Source organism: Nasonia vitripennis, chromosome 4 (genome assembly GCF_009193385.2).
Source record: "Nasonia vitripennis strain AsymCx chromosome 4, Nvit_psr_1.1, whole genome shotgun sequence".
In the NCBI taxonomy this organism is placed as follows: domain Eukaryota; kingdom Metazoa; phylum Arthropoda; class Insecta; order Hymenoptera; family Pteromalidae; genus Nasonia; species Nasonia vitripennis.
Genome location: NC_045760.1, coordinates 8,478,684 through 8,495,770, shown reverse-complemented (window position 1 = coordinate 8,495,770; position 17,087 = coordinate 8,478,684). Strand labels below are relative to the sequence as shown.

Here is a 17,087-nt window from a genome sequence, read left to right as displayed (position 1 = left end):
GGATGTCCGGGTAGAGTTCTCGCGAGTCGCGAGTGCGTTTTGTGTTTTGCGCGGAAGTTGCTGTTTTGATCGCGAGTTACAGCGCGAGATTTGAACGTGAGTTTCATTTAATTTGTTTTGTCTGATATAAAATATAACTTAGATATCATACTTTTTGCGGATTAGTGAAACACTATGGGGGTATAAGAGCTTTTGCAGTTTAGGCATATTTTCCGAAAGCTCTATTGAAGATATTTTTGAATTAGTTAAATGAGAGAGTATTAAAAATTTTTCAATGATTTGATTACGTACCCATTTATGAGATTGATTTCAAGTGAGATCGAAAAAAAATAGCGTAATGTAGGACATTTATTTACTTATAAGTACTGATCGATAAAGTATTGATAGTCTTGTCAACCTGAAGTCTGAACTTCCCGAATGCCCTAAAAAAGTAACTAAGACAATCTAGTAATTATATAGTCCACGAGTAAGTACAGTTAAGTCTAGACTCTAGTAAGTTACTCGGGTACTGCGCAAACTGAGCCTCATATACGTAGATGTTTATTGAATTTTACACGGTACACGGTACGTAAAATTTCGCAATGACTTTATCAATTTGCAAGTCAGCAAACTCGAAAATCCACGACTTCTAACGCATTTTCTTTTTCGACAGATCTTCGGAGTTGCACGAAGCTGCGCGAAAGAGAGTTGAACTCGCGAATGTCGACCTAACCTCCAAATTCTTGGCATACGTGAATAAGTATTGAAAATTGTTTAGCGCACGTGATGACACTTGCGCACGTTGTGGTTAATCTCGTAATTGGCAGCAACTGCGATTGTTTTAAATACGTGTTGAGCCGAAGGGTATAAGTAATTAAACTTTATTTTTCAACCGTCATTGCTACCTAGTGTTCAATGTCTCTGATATATACATATACTACTTTGTTTTACATTTTCTTCTGTACTTAGTTGCTTTTCTGCAACGTTTATTTGAATTTTTGCACATCTGTAAGATTTTGTCTTCTATAATTATTGATATACTAAAAATAATTGGCAAGAACCATAATTTATTGAGCAATTTTTGGTATTCAATTCAAGATGTATTTATTGATTTTTAACTTTTTGGAAACAAATTTTATTTGAGTTACAAAAATTATACAAGATTTTGTAATGAAAAACATAGGATGAAACAAAGTGTAGATGATATTATTTTATTGAAATACAGACATTGTTCAATCACAGTTATAAGAAACAAATTTTGAATGAAATTTATCAATTTTTAACAGTTTAGATCCATCAAACCATAAGGTAGTACGGATAGATTCATCATGACTTCAACGTACACTTGTATCACTTGTCGTGTCGCCTTTCGAGATCTAGAGGTACAAAGACAGCACTACAAATCAGATTGGCATCGTTATAATTTAAAAAGAAAAGTAGCCGAGCTTCCACCTGTGACAGTTGAAGACTTTCAAAAAAGAGTGATTGCACAGCGCAGTAAAGCTGATGAAGTAAATAGAGGTAAAGAAACTTTAGCCTGTAAAGTTTGCAGAAAAACATTCAGTACGCAAAATCAGTATGACAATCATTTAGTGTCTAAAAAGCATAAAGAGAAAGAAAAAGGTAGTCGATCGAACAGTGAACTTTCATTAGACCAAGATGAACCAATGAAACTGGATACTGAAGAGCCAGCTGGAAGTGCACCTGTGAAGAGAATGAAGAATGGTAATGAAAGTGCTGGACCTGAAAATGACATGGAAATCGAAGTTGATTCGGATGTGGAATCCGTGGATTCTGATGAATGGTTAGAAGATACAGAAAACCCTGTGGTGAACAATGACTGTTTGTTTTGTAATCATCACAGTAAAAGTTGGGTGCGGAATCTAAAGCACATGACAACAGCTCATTCATTCTTTATCCCTGATCCTGAATTCTGTACAGACATTAAGGGATTACTTGTGTATCTGGGCCAGAAAGTTTTTGCAGGCTACATGTGCTTATGGTGCAATGACAAAGGTGAGAACATTAAATTTTTCTTTATCATTTTTAAAATTTATAACATGTAATTTAATGTCTAAATTGTTCAAACTAGGCAAGGCATTCAGAAGTGCTGAGGCTGCAAGAGCTCACATGTTGGATAAGGGCCATTGTAAGATGTTGCATGAAGGTGAAGCACTAGCAGAATATGCAGAATTTTATGATTACTCTGCTAGTTATCCAGACCACGAATCTTCAGATCCTAACGCGGAAGTAGAAATACCCGAGTTGGATGACAGTGATTATCAACTTGTCTTGCCATCAGGCTCTGTAATAGGTCATCGATCCCTTATGCGTTACTACAAACAGAGTTTGGACCCTAACCGAGCCCTGGCCATACCTAGGAATGAGAAACTTAGGAAAGTCTTGTGCATGTACCGAGCCTTAGGTTGGACTGGAACCCAGAAAGAAGCTATCAAACAAAAGGCAATAGATATCAAGTACATGCAGAGGATACAACAAAAATACTCCACTAAATTAAACTTTAAGGCAAACAAACTGCAATGCCACTTCAGACAGCAGGTTAATTTCTAAAATTTCATTCATTACTTTCCGTTCAAGAAATATCAATTTCTGTATTACTTTTGAAAAAAAAATATATATATATATATATATATATATATATATATTTATATAACTATTGAAAGTAATAATCTACAAGTACTGGACTCTGAAAATTTAGTTCAAATGGTAGAGCTAGTGATTATCAAATTCAACATGTAAATTATGGGTATTGACTCTTGAGCATTTGCAGATTTGTTATTTTAATTAAACTTTAAGTAAACTTCATAATGCAGTATTTGAAGTTTTTGTACAGATTTAGATACAAGGTACTTTTTGTACAATAAGATTGATATAAACTGTGACTTAATAATTGTCTACATTGCATTAATAAAGAATAGCCTGTTACATTTTTAACTTTAGAGTTCTTTTAGTGACTCATCAAATAATATACTATATTGCATAGTTAAAAATAAAAATTTTTACTTACAACATAATATTATTTTATACAAGATAGCAACTAAGTCTGAATTTTTTTCTGTCGAAATAACAAAATTGTGCATTTTTATTAATCATTTTATGGAATCGTAAATAATTCAAAACATTTTTGCGAATTAAGATTTGTTACGTTTGTTTGAATAATCGGAGGATGGATTTTTAAATAAATCGATGATGTAATAAACTTGAATATTTATTTAATGGACATCCTTACAAAATAATTTGAGGTATCTAATACTTTCTTTACAATATTTACTTTGCCAACAAAAATATCTGGATATTGTACATTATTGTTGTGTCCCCTTATCACCGATACTGGAATACATTTTTTTCTTTTACAAAGGATCCTGCGTTTTCATTTAAACCACCTTTTTAATATAATTTTACAACATTCTGTCAATGTTCACCTGGAAATATAATTCGACTTTCACGTGTCACCGACACTGAATTCGTTGATGGAGATAGATATATAATTTAGTAGTGCTGATATATTTTTTAAACTTTTCACACGCAACCATCGCTGCGAGAAAAATATACTTCATATTTTTTGGTGCGATTACTGGATATTATGCGTTTATGTTTCTCAACAATTATTAATACTGTTGTTTTCTTCTTAATCTGTATACGCTTGTAGAAATCATAACTATAAAATCATTGTATACCGTTCTCTGAACATCAGACTAAAGGTCTTCAAAGATCAACTTTTGGAATGTTTGTTAAAGTAACGAGGGATGTAAAAACGCGCGGATCGTGAAACTCTAAAGTCGAAAATATTCACTTTCAATATTTTTTATTACGTCGACTTTACACATTTTGCTTATTATTCCTGTTATATTTTAGTTACATATCACAAGTATATTCGAACATGAAGGTATATAACATCTTCAACAACCTTAACTTTTTTCTGCTTTTTTTGTTTTGTAAATCTCATCACACCTACAAAAAGCAAAGATCTTTGGTTCAAATATTGAACTACAGTACGAATAATATTAGAAATTATATCAAATGAAGAAACAGTAGATAACGAGTTAATTTCATCGTAAATCGAAACTGAACTTGTTTCGGTAATTTCGCAACGTGTTGCACTTTGTGCACACAAAAGGCAGTAGTATATATTTATTGACAACAATTTATATTGAAATTTTCGCAAATGTGCGCCGGAAAAAGTTACCAAATGTTTGAAAAGTTGAAATTCGTTTGTATAAAAAACGCAACTTCATATAATTTTTTCATTTTTTTAAATATGTACGCATATTTATTTTGTATCGCAGATACTACCTACAACAGTTCAGCTCTTTTCTTAGACACCGACATGCATTTAATAGACAACGTTTGTTGTTAACTTCAGCTAATACACGGTATAATTATTATATATTAGAGAGCTGTATTGTCACACGTGCAAAGACGATATTTAACACCAATTTAATGTTGAATTTAGTACTGTTTTCAAAGAATTGTCAAATAAAAATTAAGTTTTGCAAAGTGATTTTTTCTTTAATAAATTTTACTATATATTCTCTGAACTTGCTTAATCTTTGACATTGAGTTACATTGTTGTTTAAAACAAGTAAATACTGTTGAAAATATATGCGACTTTCATCAAAAATAGTTTTATTCATAAAAAAATTGCAAGAAAATTTCAGATGATCGTTATAAGACTCGTCTTGACTATTTCAAGCTTCTTTCGACTCCCTTAACGCTCGCCATAAAAGCGTCGTTAAAATATCGACTTCCAGGCTTATCGTCATATGAATAATTCAAAAATAAATGTTAAACCTCTTACAATCTTTCCAAGTTAAGAATTATGTGGTCTGACCATAGCGAGACTTGCATTACTTACACTTAATGTTGTTGTGCGTCAAGTAGAGACAATCAAAAATGGAATTGTCGACAGAAGTACAGACAAATAAGAAATGGAATTCTACTGATTCAAGGCGCGAAAAAAAAACAAATTTCAAGACCGTTCGCTCCCCCAAATCCAAACAACGTCCACTCGATCCATCACGAAGTCTCTTCACGTCTTCCCTTAGTCCAGAATCTTGACCAAGAGTTTGAGTGCTTCGTGAGGTGGCCCAGGCCTCAAATTCTCTTCCACCTCCGAGTAGGGAATCTCAGTGATGACCTCGAAGTCGCTCTTCAAAAAGCATTTCTGAGAGAAGATTCCCGTCGCGTCGGCCTTTATCACCTGCGGAAGCGTCAAAACAATGGCGTCATTTTTATTTCACGCCTGTACAGTCGCTCTTGTACATACATACATGTATACACATTTTCGGCTCGATCGATAATGGCAACGAGCTTTTAAAGCGAAGTAGAGACAGTGAGATAGACAAAGGGATGCTTTTCGTTTTGTTCGAAAGTACCGAGATATTTAAGTGTGAGGCATTAGAGTCCGGGTTCATTCCATGCATTTTAGGAAAACATGCTGAAACATAGAGATCATTGAGGCGAACATCGGGGAGCTGAAGAGAGAAGTGAGGTGTTATGCTAGAAAGACGAGCTTTCGGCTTTTTTTTTCCGTACCAAGTGCAGCTCCGTGTAATTACTTTCCTAGATGTTTCGCACTGTATACAAGTCAGGCAGACACGCCCTTCTTATTATATCGTAAAAAACGTCGGTTATGAGTACGAACAAGTTTTTGATGGCTTCGTGAACTATTTACAAGTAAGGAGTAACTCAATTTCATAGTGACAATTTATACATTCAAATAGTATTATCATATCGTTAAAAATAAAATTGTAAAAGTGTAAGGATGTTTCACGCTGCATCGAGTAACAAAATTACACCATTTATCTGCGTTTGAATAGATGTATAATTAGAGTTGTTATAATCATTAAAACATCAACATGCTCTTAAAACGACCTTCAACAGATATGATACTGCGGTTCATTTACAATGAACATGTTCGTAAAAATAAATGTATTGAAGAATAGATAGATACATCACATAGGGCGGTATCAAAGTTTAGTAATCACCCCCTTTCACCTTCGTGCTCGACAATTATATCAAATAAGTTACTTCTATAAAAAAGTCTCCCACCTACCTTAAAGCCATTATTTCTGGCAACCTCAACGCTGTTCTCGACGAGCAGGTTTGCTAGTCCCCTACCCCGGTAGCTCTCGTCGACGCTCAGAATGCGACACTCGAACAGCTCGTCGACGTCGTATTTGTCGAACAGGTCCACTTTCTCATTGATGCTGTACAGCAAACCAAAGATACTCTTGAACTTTTCGTCCTGGAGCTCGGCCAGCCGACGCTCACACTCCTCGCGCTCGCCTTTCTTTATGATACCGTTCAGCGCTGTTCCTGCAATCTAAAATGAATTTTCCTTTCGGTTATTGACGTTCTGTTTTACCGACGAAAACGAAGCTCTCTTTTTTCCATACTTTGCAGGGGTTGAAAACCCGTGCTTGCAGTCATAATTAAAGCTTTAAGCAATTGGGTTGTGCAGCACAAAGAATTTTTCATTAGAAATGGAGCATAGAACTGTGCGTATAACGGCGTATAAAAAATTTCTTGCTCCCTTCAGTTCGTTATTACACGTACAGCAACAGCTAGACTATATATATATATCACGCTCGAGTCTGAGCATAGAGGAAGGAGCGAAAGTGAGTGATACTGCTTGCCTGACAATGCCTGTTCGTCAAGGGCCGTAAATTGAAATTTCGAATTCACTAAGCACTTGTATAGCTGTTGAATGGTATTCGAAAATTTGATAACGGCACAATTGCACAATTTATCGGGGCTCGAGTTGAAAGTGTAGTCATGGTGCGGAATTCTTAGCGAAATTTATACTGATACAAGTACCGAAGAATGCCATCGTTTTATACATTTTATACAAGAACAGCAGAATATTCGTATAAACTGAATATCCCGATCGTTTTATATAAAATAAATCAATATCCAATAGAGAAAGTTAAACTCCGTGACCCTTTACAAGTTTAAAAACAGGGACAACGCGAAGAGAACAGAGAGGAGTAGTCATTTTACACAGGAAAATTTATCAACCCCGCGTCATAGAGTGTTAAAGTTTGGCGATTTAAAAAAAATCTCAACACATTATTTAAACATTCAAAATTGTTGTTGAACGCTCGCGTGAATCTTTTTTACTGTCGCTCGGGTTCAACAGTGAAATGATAAAAGAAAAGCGCGCGCGAGATCAGTTATATATTCAAAAGAACTATTTTCGCCGCGAAGGTTTTATTTCGCTAATTTTAGCTGTAATGGAACATTATCTATGATTTGCACAGCAAAGAGCCGCACAAATATTATCGCGATCTATAAAGAAAACTACGATGGTTACTCAAGCGAATTATCAGGTGCTCGGAGTTTTTTTTAAGCGAGTTTTATTTTTACACGATTATAAATAGTCGTGCTTCCTTCAACCCTTAACCGATCAGATGAGTCTAAATCGACGATCGATACGCGCACTCGATGTGGAAATTCAAAGGATTCGCGTTGAAGTTGAAGAAAAAATAAAACAAGGGACGGAATGTTCCACGAGCACGAAAATTGCAGTCTCATTAGGCTAAGCCTGCAGGAAGTAATTCCTCGGGGGAATGAAAACGTCATCAATCAGGATGGTGTACGTGACTCCCGGAGATTAATCATAAGCCAGCTTGAAAGTAGGGATTAACTCGCGACCCCTGAGAAGTGCGATGGCGACTCCTTTACCTTTCTTCGCGTTGTTTTAGCCGATTATGTGTATCTTTTATGCAGAATTCGCTCTATTTATAGTCGCACCCTCTCATAACGTGGAATTATTAATGTTTGAAAAGTGTATAACCCAAATCTCCATACGACCCCCTTTTCTCGAATATTTACACAGGGTCGTATATCTCGCTTCTTGAAATAGGTGCGAGTTTCAGTCGATAGCACAGTTAATTAATTTTGCAGTATTTACATAAACCCATCGCTTCCTCTCCGTGGGTAGGTTATACGTACAACTCGATACCGCGCAGAGGGAATTAATTTCATATTTATATTCGATCGATCCGCGAGGTAAACAACTCGCACCGAAAATGTTCAATAAAAAAGAAGCAACCCTCCCCCCCACCGATGTAAACAAACCCCGCAAGCATCGCCATATACAGTCTAAAGCTACGGGTTAGCAATCCAACCATACCTTTCCGTCCTCGTCGACGATCATAAGTGACATCTCCTGAGCCAGAGTCAGCAGGCAGTGCCTCTCGAGCTCGACGTGCGCCTCGCCCCTCTGGCAGAGCCTTACGGCCCGGTTAAGCGGCTCGTCCGCGAAGAAGTTGTACTTGAGGTGCTCTATGACATCCTGATACCGGTCGGCCGGCACTAGCTCGCAGTGCAGACCGGCCGACGACATCTCGCTCAGTTTTCCAATCTCTTCTTCTTCTCTCTCTCTCTCTCTCTCTCTCTCTCTCTCTCTCTCTCTCTCTCTCTCTGCCCCGAATCAGCTGGGACAAGCGTCTACTGTGTATACGGGAAAAATACTCGCTTCGGTGATGTCTAACGTAGGTACGAGGTGTGTCGTGTGCGTCGGAGCGCAGGAGAGCGACTGACTCTCTCCGGCTCCTAGTGCGGAGACTGAGTCGAGTGCGCATGTGAGCTTTAATTCCGTCCTCTCTCTCTACTGCGCCCCTGGACAGAGAAAGAGAGAGGGGCTCCCTTTTTGATGTATCTGGCACGCGCGCGTGCTCCGGATGGAGCTGGAGTTTTTTTTGTTCTCGGGGCTGTTTTGGCGCGAGTATAACGGCCTTTATTAGATTCTTTTGAAGTCGTGCGTGTACACTGATTTTCGAGAGTGATTCGACCTAATTAGCGAGATGGGGTTAAGTAGATGCGAGGTGGCTTTAGTTGGACTATGGAATTGAGTCGGGGCTGTCTGTCGCGAGGGGTTTGTTGCTTAATTTGAAGGGTGAGGCTGCACGTCAGAGGTGAACCTGTTGAATATTCGGGATGCTTATTCGACAGTCGATGTTCAAAACGTACTTACAACTATTTGCATCTATTTTATGTAACCACATATTTCAGTCCAAACCCCTGCGTAATGGTAAAACTTCCGCAACAAAGGTTCACGAGTGCACACACATAGGAAGGGAGAGAGGTAGAGCGAATTGAAAAGTAGTCTATTAAGTGTGTTCGCGGTGACGTAGTCTCCCCTTTGGAGGCGCGCGCGCGCGCGTGTATGAGAGAGAGAGAGAGAGAGAGAGAGAGAGAGAGACCCAAGTGGGATTTTAACTTTATAGCACTGAAACAGATGGGGCTAGCAACAGGAGCCGGAATAACGACAGAGAAATTGATTTTCCATATCCGAGTTTATTTCGACGACGACGACGACGACTGTACGCTTCGCGCCTCGAAGTAATGTTACTCCGCCGGCATATAACGTCTATCGTGTAATATTTTTACACTCGTAAGCTACTTCTATAGTCGATTCTATATATGCGCGCGATGATAGAATTGGAAAGGCGTCGTGTGTAACGCATAATATGACGGACGTATAATAAGGATCGCGGGCACATAAAGACCCTTTCGCGTTCGCGTACGGGGAAGAATAGGAACAGACATGATTTTTAAAACCTTTTTTAAAATAAAGTTAAGGATATATCTTACACAAAAGTACAAGATTCACGATTTTTACTGCAATATTTGTTAAGTAATATTGTTTTGAAAATTCGGTTTCCTAATGATACGTTTAAACGATTGAGAGCTCATGTGATCAATATGGCGGCGCAAAGGATGAAAATATATATGGATGTAAATTTTAATACAAAAATAATCTTATTGTTTTCTTTAAAATCATAATAGAGATGAGAGATAATGCTTCAAAATCAAAATAGATTCATGACGACTGAATTTATGTACTCAAATTCCCGTATGTTAGGTTAGGTCTTTATCCTTTGAGCCGCCATATTGGAGAGCTGCCATTTTAAAAACTACTCAAACATAAGAATTTTTAATTAATCATATTAGGGCCTAGAGGTATTAAATCAGCAAAAAAATTGATGCATAACGTATTCTTATGCTATTTTCTACTGTATATAAGTATTTATATGTATATAGCAGAACCATGTCTGTTCCCTATTCAGCGAGACAGCTTCGTATTACGCAGAACAATAAGCGACAATGAGGATATGTCGACGTTGGAAAAGCTAGGCACACGGCTCTATATAGCAGAACCATGTCTGTTCCCTATTCAGCGAGACAGCTTCGTATTACGCAGAACAATAAGCGACAATGAGGATAGGTCGATGTTGGAAAAGCTAGGCACACGGCTCTGTATAGCAATCGAGCTTTGATCGAAAACCAATGCAAAGGCAATACTATAAAAATCGATACGTGCGCATACCCGTTCGATCCAGACAAACCAAATGAATCTGCGGACTAATTACATCTTGGACGATTCCTGCGGAGAAGCGTAAATTAAACTCGAGGAACTAACTTTTTTATTGGACAGTTTCGCGTTTTTATACACCCTTCCGATGTCGCGTGCTGCTATACCCCCCGTGTCGAGCTCAAAAAAGGACGCCGCGTCATTTAAATTTCCCGCGGCGGCTTATCAGCGTCAGTATATAAGTATACGCGCAACACAAAGGTGTGCGGCAGCGTGTCCGAGGCGAGTACGGAAAAGGGTCCATCATATTGATTGACCCAGTTCAAGGCGCCTCTGCTGCCTATGAAACTCTCTCTCTCTCTCTTTCTCTCTCTCTCTCTCTCTTTCTCTCTCTCTCTCTCTCTCTCTCTTTCTCTCTCTCTCTCTCTCTCTCTCTTTCATATGTATAGGTATACACTATACACACAATACACGAGCACACTTGTGGCGATACGAGAATGCACGATACGAATAGGCGATATGCTATATTATAATAACGAAGCCCTGGCAGTGCAATGGATACAGAGTCGACACGTTTTATTATTATTACGTCTGGCGAATGGTAATTTCTCATTTAAAAATACATAAATCTGAGTTTAAGTGGTGAGCGTGTGCACTCGCGTGATGAAGGGTCATTGTTGCTGCGGGCTCGACGGTATGGCAGTACGTATGTATTATGTATTACCACGAGCAAATAGCCGTGCGCTCGTTGCTTTTTTTATTGTCGTTTAGGGATTGTGTATTATGTCGTTACGGTTGAACTTTGTGTTTTTTGTTTCAAGTTGTTGTGATTTATTGAGCATACGGGCTGATGCTCATGAATTTGGGATTAATGAATCGTGTGAATTGATGCTTTTTAAAGTTGTTATAAAAAAAATTAGAACAAAATATTCGTCAAAATCAAAATCTTATCACTCGCGTCAAGCAAATGAAATTTGCATACTCGGACATAGCTAACCCCTGTAATATATAACCTGATAACGTTCGCACGCGATTTTCTTTAATAGCAACTTTCTCACGTATACGTCAAGCTTCTTTCGAATCGATATTGCAACCTACAATCTTATCAAGTTTCCATTTCCCGTAAAAATAAAAATGCAAAAAAAATCCGTTTGCGCCTACGCCAACTTTTTTTCCTTCTCACCTCCGCAATTTTTTTTTGCGCGACACAGTCGCCTCTACCTCCCCCGCAGTACTTAACACCGGACATCCGCGAATCAGTTCCCTTCTCCGCCCGGCTATTGTCATAATCGGCGGCGGCTGTAAATTCAATTATGCGCTCGTCGACCGGTAGCAAAATAAAGGAAAGAGAGGGAGAACCCCAGAGGCGCGAAAGTAACTCGTTTAGCGCTGGTTGGTACTGCACAGGGCGTTTCTCGCTCGAGTAATTGGAATGAACGGCTCTGGTAGGTGTGATTATTGCGGATGTTTTTTTTTTCTGCAGGGGATGCAGGGTGTGACAGCATAAGGGTGCGATGATTGGAATTTCCGGGGTTGTGCGCTGCTTTATCGGGAAAGTTTCCGGGGTGTGTGTGTGCGGGGTTGAGATTAATTTTTTGAAGGTTTGATAGAACCATTAAAGCGCGTCAACGTATAAATTATTTTTTTGTTTTTATGAGTATAAAAGTTATAAAAAAAAATTCGAATCCGAATAAATTTATGAATTATTATTATCAATGACACAGCGCTCGTACCCAAACAAACCCTAATAAGATTTCAATTAAACAGCAAGACACTGGTATATCGTCGCTGGCAGCGATATATCTCGTGATTTGTTAAAATCGATTCCACATAGCGGGGCAAACACGTGGCGCGCGCCCGCTTCCATTGTTGGACTTACGATGTTTTCCTCTCTGCTCTCGGCGCGCGCGCGAATAAAGAACGCGGAATACACACGCGCGCATATCGGGAAATCCTCGCTATCGTCGCCGTAACTTTACATCAGCCAAGATTTATCGCGACTTTTCGGCCTCTAGCTTGGCCTTGAAACTTTTATCAACGCCGGATCAACAGGTTCGCGCTGATCCTCAACTCCGCGAGAGTCGTCGTCGTGATTTTCTTTCGCGTTATTGGACAGTGATTCATTGGACGGTTGACCTTTACGTTCGTGATTTTCCGAAAACATATTGCTCGCAACGGACGTGTGAGTTCGCGTCGATGTGAGAGTGGGAGTTGTAGAGTTGATTTATATACGGAAATTAATCTGGAAAATATTGATGTTGATGAGTGGGATTTGTGACTGGTTAGATGCTCGCGGACTCGATTCAGTTTGCAGAGTGATGAAGTTTGTGATAAATATAGTATTATATCTATAATATAGAATATAATTCACTGTAGTTTTCGACAGTTCCATTATATTCACTTCATCGTATATGATTATTATTGACATTGATTACTGCGTAGGAGTTGGCAAATGGTGTAACATTGGCTGGCGATGTGAAAAATTAGTTAATAATGGGTACATGCAAAAATAATTTAGTCGCTCGTTATACACAGGACCAATAGAATAATCGAATTTTGAGACGACCCGATCAATAAATTCTTCTCGCATGGTACATGCGGCTTCTTTTGCCGCCCGGTGGTTGTGGAACATCAGTCGATACTTTTAAGCGCGCTGAAAGTTCGCGCCAAAAGGTGGCATTGGCAGTTACATATTCGGATAGAGCTTTTTAATTATCATAATATGAAGCGCGATAAGTGCTACTTAAGTATCACGTCATTTCTATTGATTCGTTTGAGAGAAGAAAGATTAATTTGATTTGTTTTTAAATTATAAACTCTTATTAATCATCAAAGCTGTACTGGCTTAGATGAATTATGGAAGTGTTATACGCGCAGTGAGGTTTTGTATTCAAGAGAAGCCTCGCTTTTTCAAAAATATTTTCTTCGCCGGGATTCTGTCATGCGTCAAATTATTCATTGGATTTGGATCGAACTTAGGAATAGCTTCGTATCTACACGAACTTGAATTTTTCTCAAAATTAAACGCCAGCGAATAAAAGAATAACAAGAATTTCCAACAAAATGATTCTCTAAAAATAGACAGAGGATAGCTTTGATATTTACTCTCTATTCATAGCACTATTATTATTCAAGCTCTACTGTATATTAGCCATCTGACGGTTTACCGTATCGCAGTTACCGCTTTATCTCGCTCGTTATCGCGGGGCGACAGAATTTCGCTCTTTAAAGGAACAGTCACCCAGATAATACATTTTTTTAGCATACCAGCTTGAGTGGATGAATATGCATTGCGTCAAAATTCACAAAAATGCTGAACGAAGACCAAAATTAAAAAAAAAGTATGATCGAAAACTTTCAAAAGTATCTCCGTCAATGCGAACTCATAGGAAAGTCAATCTGCAGCCACTGCATAGGCTTATCTGCATACCTTTGATCGGCTTCGTGTACTTGCCTGCTGTGATCCCTTGTGAAGCATGTTCTCTTCTCGATGGATGCCCGCAATTATATATAAGGAAGCTCTTGTGTGTGACTCTTCGATGCGAGAGATTATAGGGTATAGACCTGGTTTTTTTGCCTCTGATGCTGCTGGTGAGATTTTTCGAACCAATTTTCGGTGATTGATTCTATGAAAAATATTTAAAAAGTTTCAACATAAAAAGGAAATTATTCAGAGTCTACTGAATATGTACAGTTAGAGGCAACGTGACATTTCAATTTGCGGGACCGTATTACGAAGGAGCGCCGCGTATCCCGGCGACTTATTATAAAGCCGGAATAAAATAAAAATCAGGGCACGCCTCTTACCCATAAAGCCGTCAGTTCTGCGTGCAGTGTATAAAACTCCAGCGCAGCCGTCATATAGCACAGCCAAAAACCGCAGCCGGCGAAATAAACACGATATGCATCGGACCGCGCTTCTGCAGGAAATTCGACAGGGTGTGTAGCATCGGATCCGCTATACTGCCGTGACAAATTGCTCTTTCTGGTGTCTGATTCTATGCTCTGCTCGCCGGAAAGCCAGTTTCGCAGCTACAATAGTGCGCGGAATTTCCGCCCTCGAGAGATGCGCCGCGTACAGTTTTCATCGAGTTTTCGTTTGAAACTTCATAATACGATACGTCGTTTTTTTCTTTTACTTTTTATACAAATCGTAAAGTTCGTTAGAAACTTCGCCGAGTATCTTCAGCGCGAAATTTCGATCAACTTCTTCGGGAGTACCCTCTGCATCGGCAATTTGCAACCGAAATTCGTAACGCATTTACGCAGGGAGAATCTCGTCTGCTTCGAGGAGGGCCTGCGCGCCTCTATATACCGGAGAGCGCTAAAATCAAGCGTTCGAAACTTTCAAAAATACCGCCTCTTGCGCCCTCTCCCCTCGGTGCATTACAATAATTGGTCCGCGCGCGCAAGAGGCGAGCACGTGTGCAGCTTCGACGAGGCGATGTAAGCGCGCACGGTTGGCTGGGCCTTTCCGGCGCTAATGAGCGCTCTGATGAGAATCTCGATGTTTCGTGCTTCGCGACCGACAAATTTAATTGCACCCCAGCGATTTTGGACTAGTTGATACTGCTGATGAACGAGTGTGTAAGAATCGTTACACGGTAGAGCTTTTTTCAACTTGTTGGATGACGATGCGAAATTCTCTTCTCGTTGAGCGCACGTTTTTAACGATTTTTATTACACTCTGCAGTCTATTTGGATCAAACCTCGGCTTATTAATTAATGAAGCAACCTTTGTTAGACATCCTTTTTTACCGATGGATAGAGCGGCGAACAAATTGTTTATGCGTGTGCGCATAATGCAGCGAGAATAGCTTTCTGTTCCGAGCTTTTATACGGCCTGAGCTATGTTTCCCACCGATAGTGGGCTAAAGTCTCCTGACGAATGAAACATTTTAGCGCCGTGAGCTTTTGGATTATGACGGTAGGGACTGTGATTTTATCGACTAGGCAAAAACGTACTGATGGATAACCCGACAGTTGCGGACGTAATTTTTCATAAATCCGCGCCGCGTTGACACTGTTGCACCTTTTTTTTTTGTTTTATCAAACTCCGAGAATCTGACTTGATGATCAATTTGACGAATCGTGAGTTATATCAGTTGAGGTTATCACGATTTGTTTAATGGTACGATTTGCGGTTTAAATATATAGTTTTGAAACTTTGAAAGAGTAGGAACCATTATTTTCTTATACGCGGTTAAAATCCATTCATCTTGTGTAAATTCCTTCCCATTTGAATACGTACGTCGTATTAAACTGATTTAGCCAATTAGTCCATCGAAATATCTCAGAAGCAAAGTTTTGCGAACCTCATAACAAGGAATATTATCCTAAATCAACTATCAATTATAACACTCCGTCATCAAAGTCTGCCGGATAGCGTAAGATCAGTTGGCCATGTATGTACGAACAAAGGAAACACACGGCGAAAAGGTAATAACACACGAGCCCGCCGTGTATCTATATCGAAAACATTTGATTTATTTTCTTTGACGCAGCCGTTTCGATGATTTCGCGTATTTCGGCCAGTCGATTCGCTTTTGCGAGAGCCCCTAATTGATTCTGCGACGGGGGACGAAAAAACAACAACGAGGAAATGATTATGAAAGGAAAAGCGTATATATATATATATATATATATATATATATATATATATATATATATATATAGAGAGAGAGAGAGAGCCGGCATAGGTATTGGTTTTGCGCGCGTCGTCTGCAGAGCCGGCGAAATGAAACGGCTGGATTTCAGTATTAGGTATAGTCGAAGCAGAGATATCGAATTATCGAAGGAAACGTGTCGGAGGAAGCGAAGAGTCTTGTTCGAACGATGTGCTATAGTAAGGATTTTTTTATCTGAAATATTTTTAATAGGACAGATTCACAACTGAGTCTGATCAAATCCTTATAGTTTCTACTTCAATTAATTTTTGTCCGCACACAAACTACAGATCATGCTTGATTCAACTATACACTCATACCTCCCGACATCAAACTAAACTTGTTTCGCTATACAGTACAATACCGTGTGCGGACAATAAGGAAATTCCATCTAGTCAAAGGCCAGAGACGCAATACGTTCGAATCGCCGTTTCCGAGCTCAAGCTTTCCTGGGCGTCTCAACACATCCGCTTAATCAGCGAGAAAATTCTCGCGACGGGAAAGCGTCGGACCAAATAGGGGTTACGGAGCAAAAATGCCTGTCGACAAAGATTTCGCTCTTATCAGCCCAAAGTTCACGGAAAGCTTGTCGTCGAATTGTTATTCATTGCAGGCGCGTTTTCTCACTTGACTTTTTTTATCGGATGCGTGCGGGAGACGTATTTTGATCGATGTTATTCTGTCAACCTCAACAACATTTTTCCAGAGTTGAATCGATCGGTTCGGGTATCGTCGTGTATACCTTTTTTTGAAATCCCATGTTACTATCTAATTCATAAATAACAGAAAGGGAATAAAAATGTGGACGTGGTCTTGTGTATAAGAATTTCAATTGCGAATTGATCAGCGAATTAAAAATGGAAAAATCCGCGATTTCCCCACGAGTCGATAAATATACCGGTCCAAAATAGAAGAAAAGGGTAGTGTAGAAAAGAGCTGTAAAAAAAGACGAGAGAGTGAAGATAAAAGTGTATACAAGTGGTGGAGCAAACGAGAAAGAAAAATAGAGACTCGGGCGCAGAAACGGCGAAGGTGCATCGATCATCCGGCAGCTGACAGCTGACGTGAAATTTATTCTCGCGACTCGCGCGCGCGAGTTA

General features: G+C 39.1%; 2 protein-coding genes across 3 annotated transcripts; one reads left to right on the top strand and one right to left on the bottom strand.

Annotated features, from left to right (window-relative positions):
- Nucleotides 1-13: 13 nt before the first annotated feature.
- Nucleotides 14-2,934, top strand: LOC100117993 (zinc finger protein 622). 2 transcript variants are annotated; one of them, XM_031929805.2, is made up of 4 exons: nucleotides 14-564; nucleotides 653-849; nucleotides 1,266-1,995; nucleotides 2,072-2,934. In XM_031929805.2, the coding sequence occupies exons 3-4, from the start codon at nucleotides 1,308-1,310 to the stop codon at nucleotides 2,548-2,550; spliced, it is 1,167 nt and encodes a 388-aa protein (XP_031785665.1). In that variant the 5' UTR covers nucleotides 14-564; nucleotides 653-849; nucleotides 1,266-1,307; the 3' UTR covers nucleotides 2,551-2,934. The 2 variants fall into 2 exon arrangements, with proteins under 2 accessions (XP_031785665.1, XP_016840333.2); XM_016984844.2 differs by having other exon boundaries at nucleotides 383-564; nucleotides 653-843.
- Nucleotides 2,935-3,192: 258 nt separating this feature from the next.
- Nucleotides 3,193-9,133, bottom strand: LOC100117960 (dopamine N-acetyltransferase). The gene is made up of 3 exons (XM_001602013.6): nucleotides 8,138-9,133; nucleotides 6,056-6,325; nucleotides 3,193-5,200 (listed from the first exon to the last, which is right to left on the bottom strand). The coding sequence occupies exons 1-3, from the start codon at nucleotides 8,348-8,350 to the stop codon at nucleotides 5,042-5,044; spliced, it is 642 nt and encodes a 213-aa protein (XP_001602063.1). The 5' UTR covers nucleotides 8,351-9,133; the 3' UTR covers nucleotides 3,193-5,041.
- Nucleotides 9,134-17,087: the final 7,954 nt, after the last annotated feature.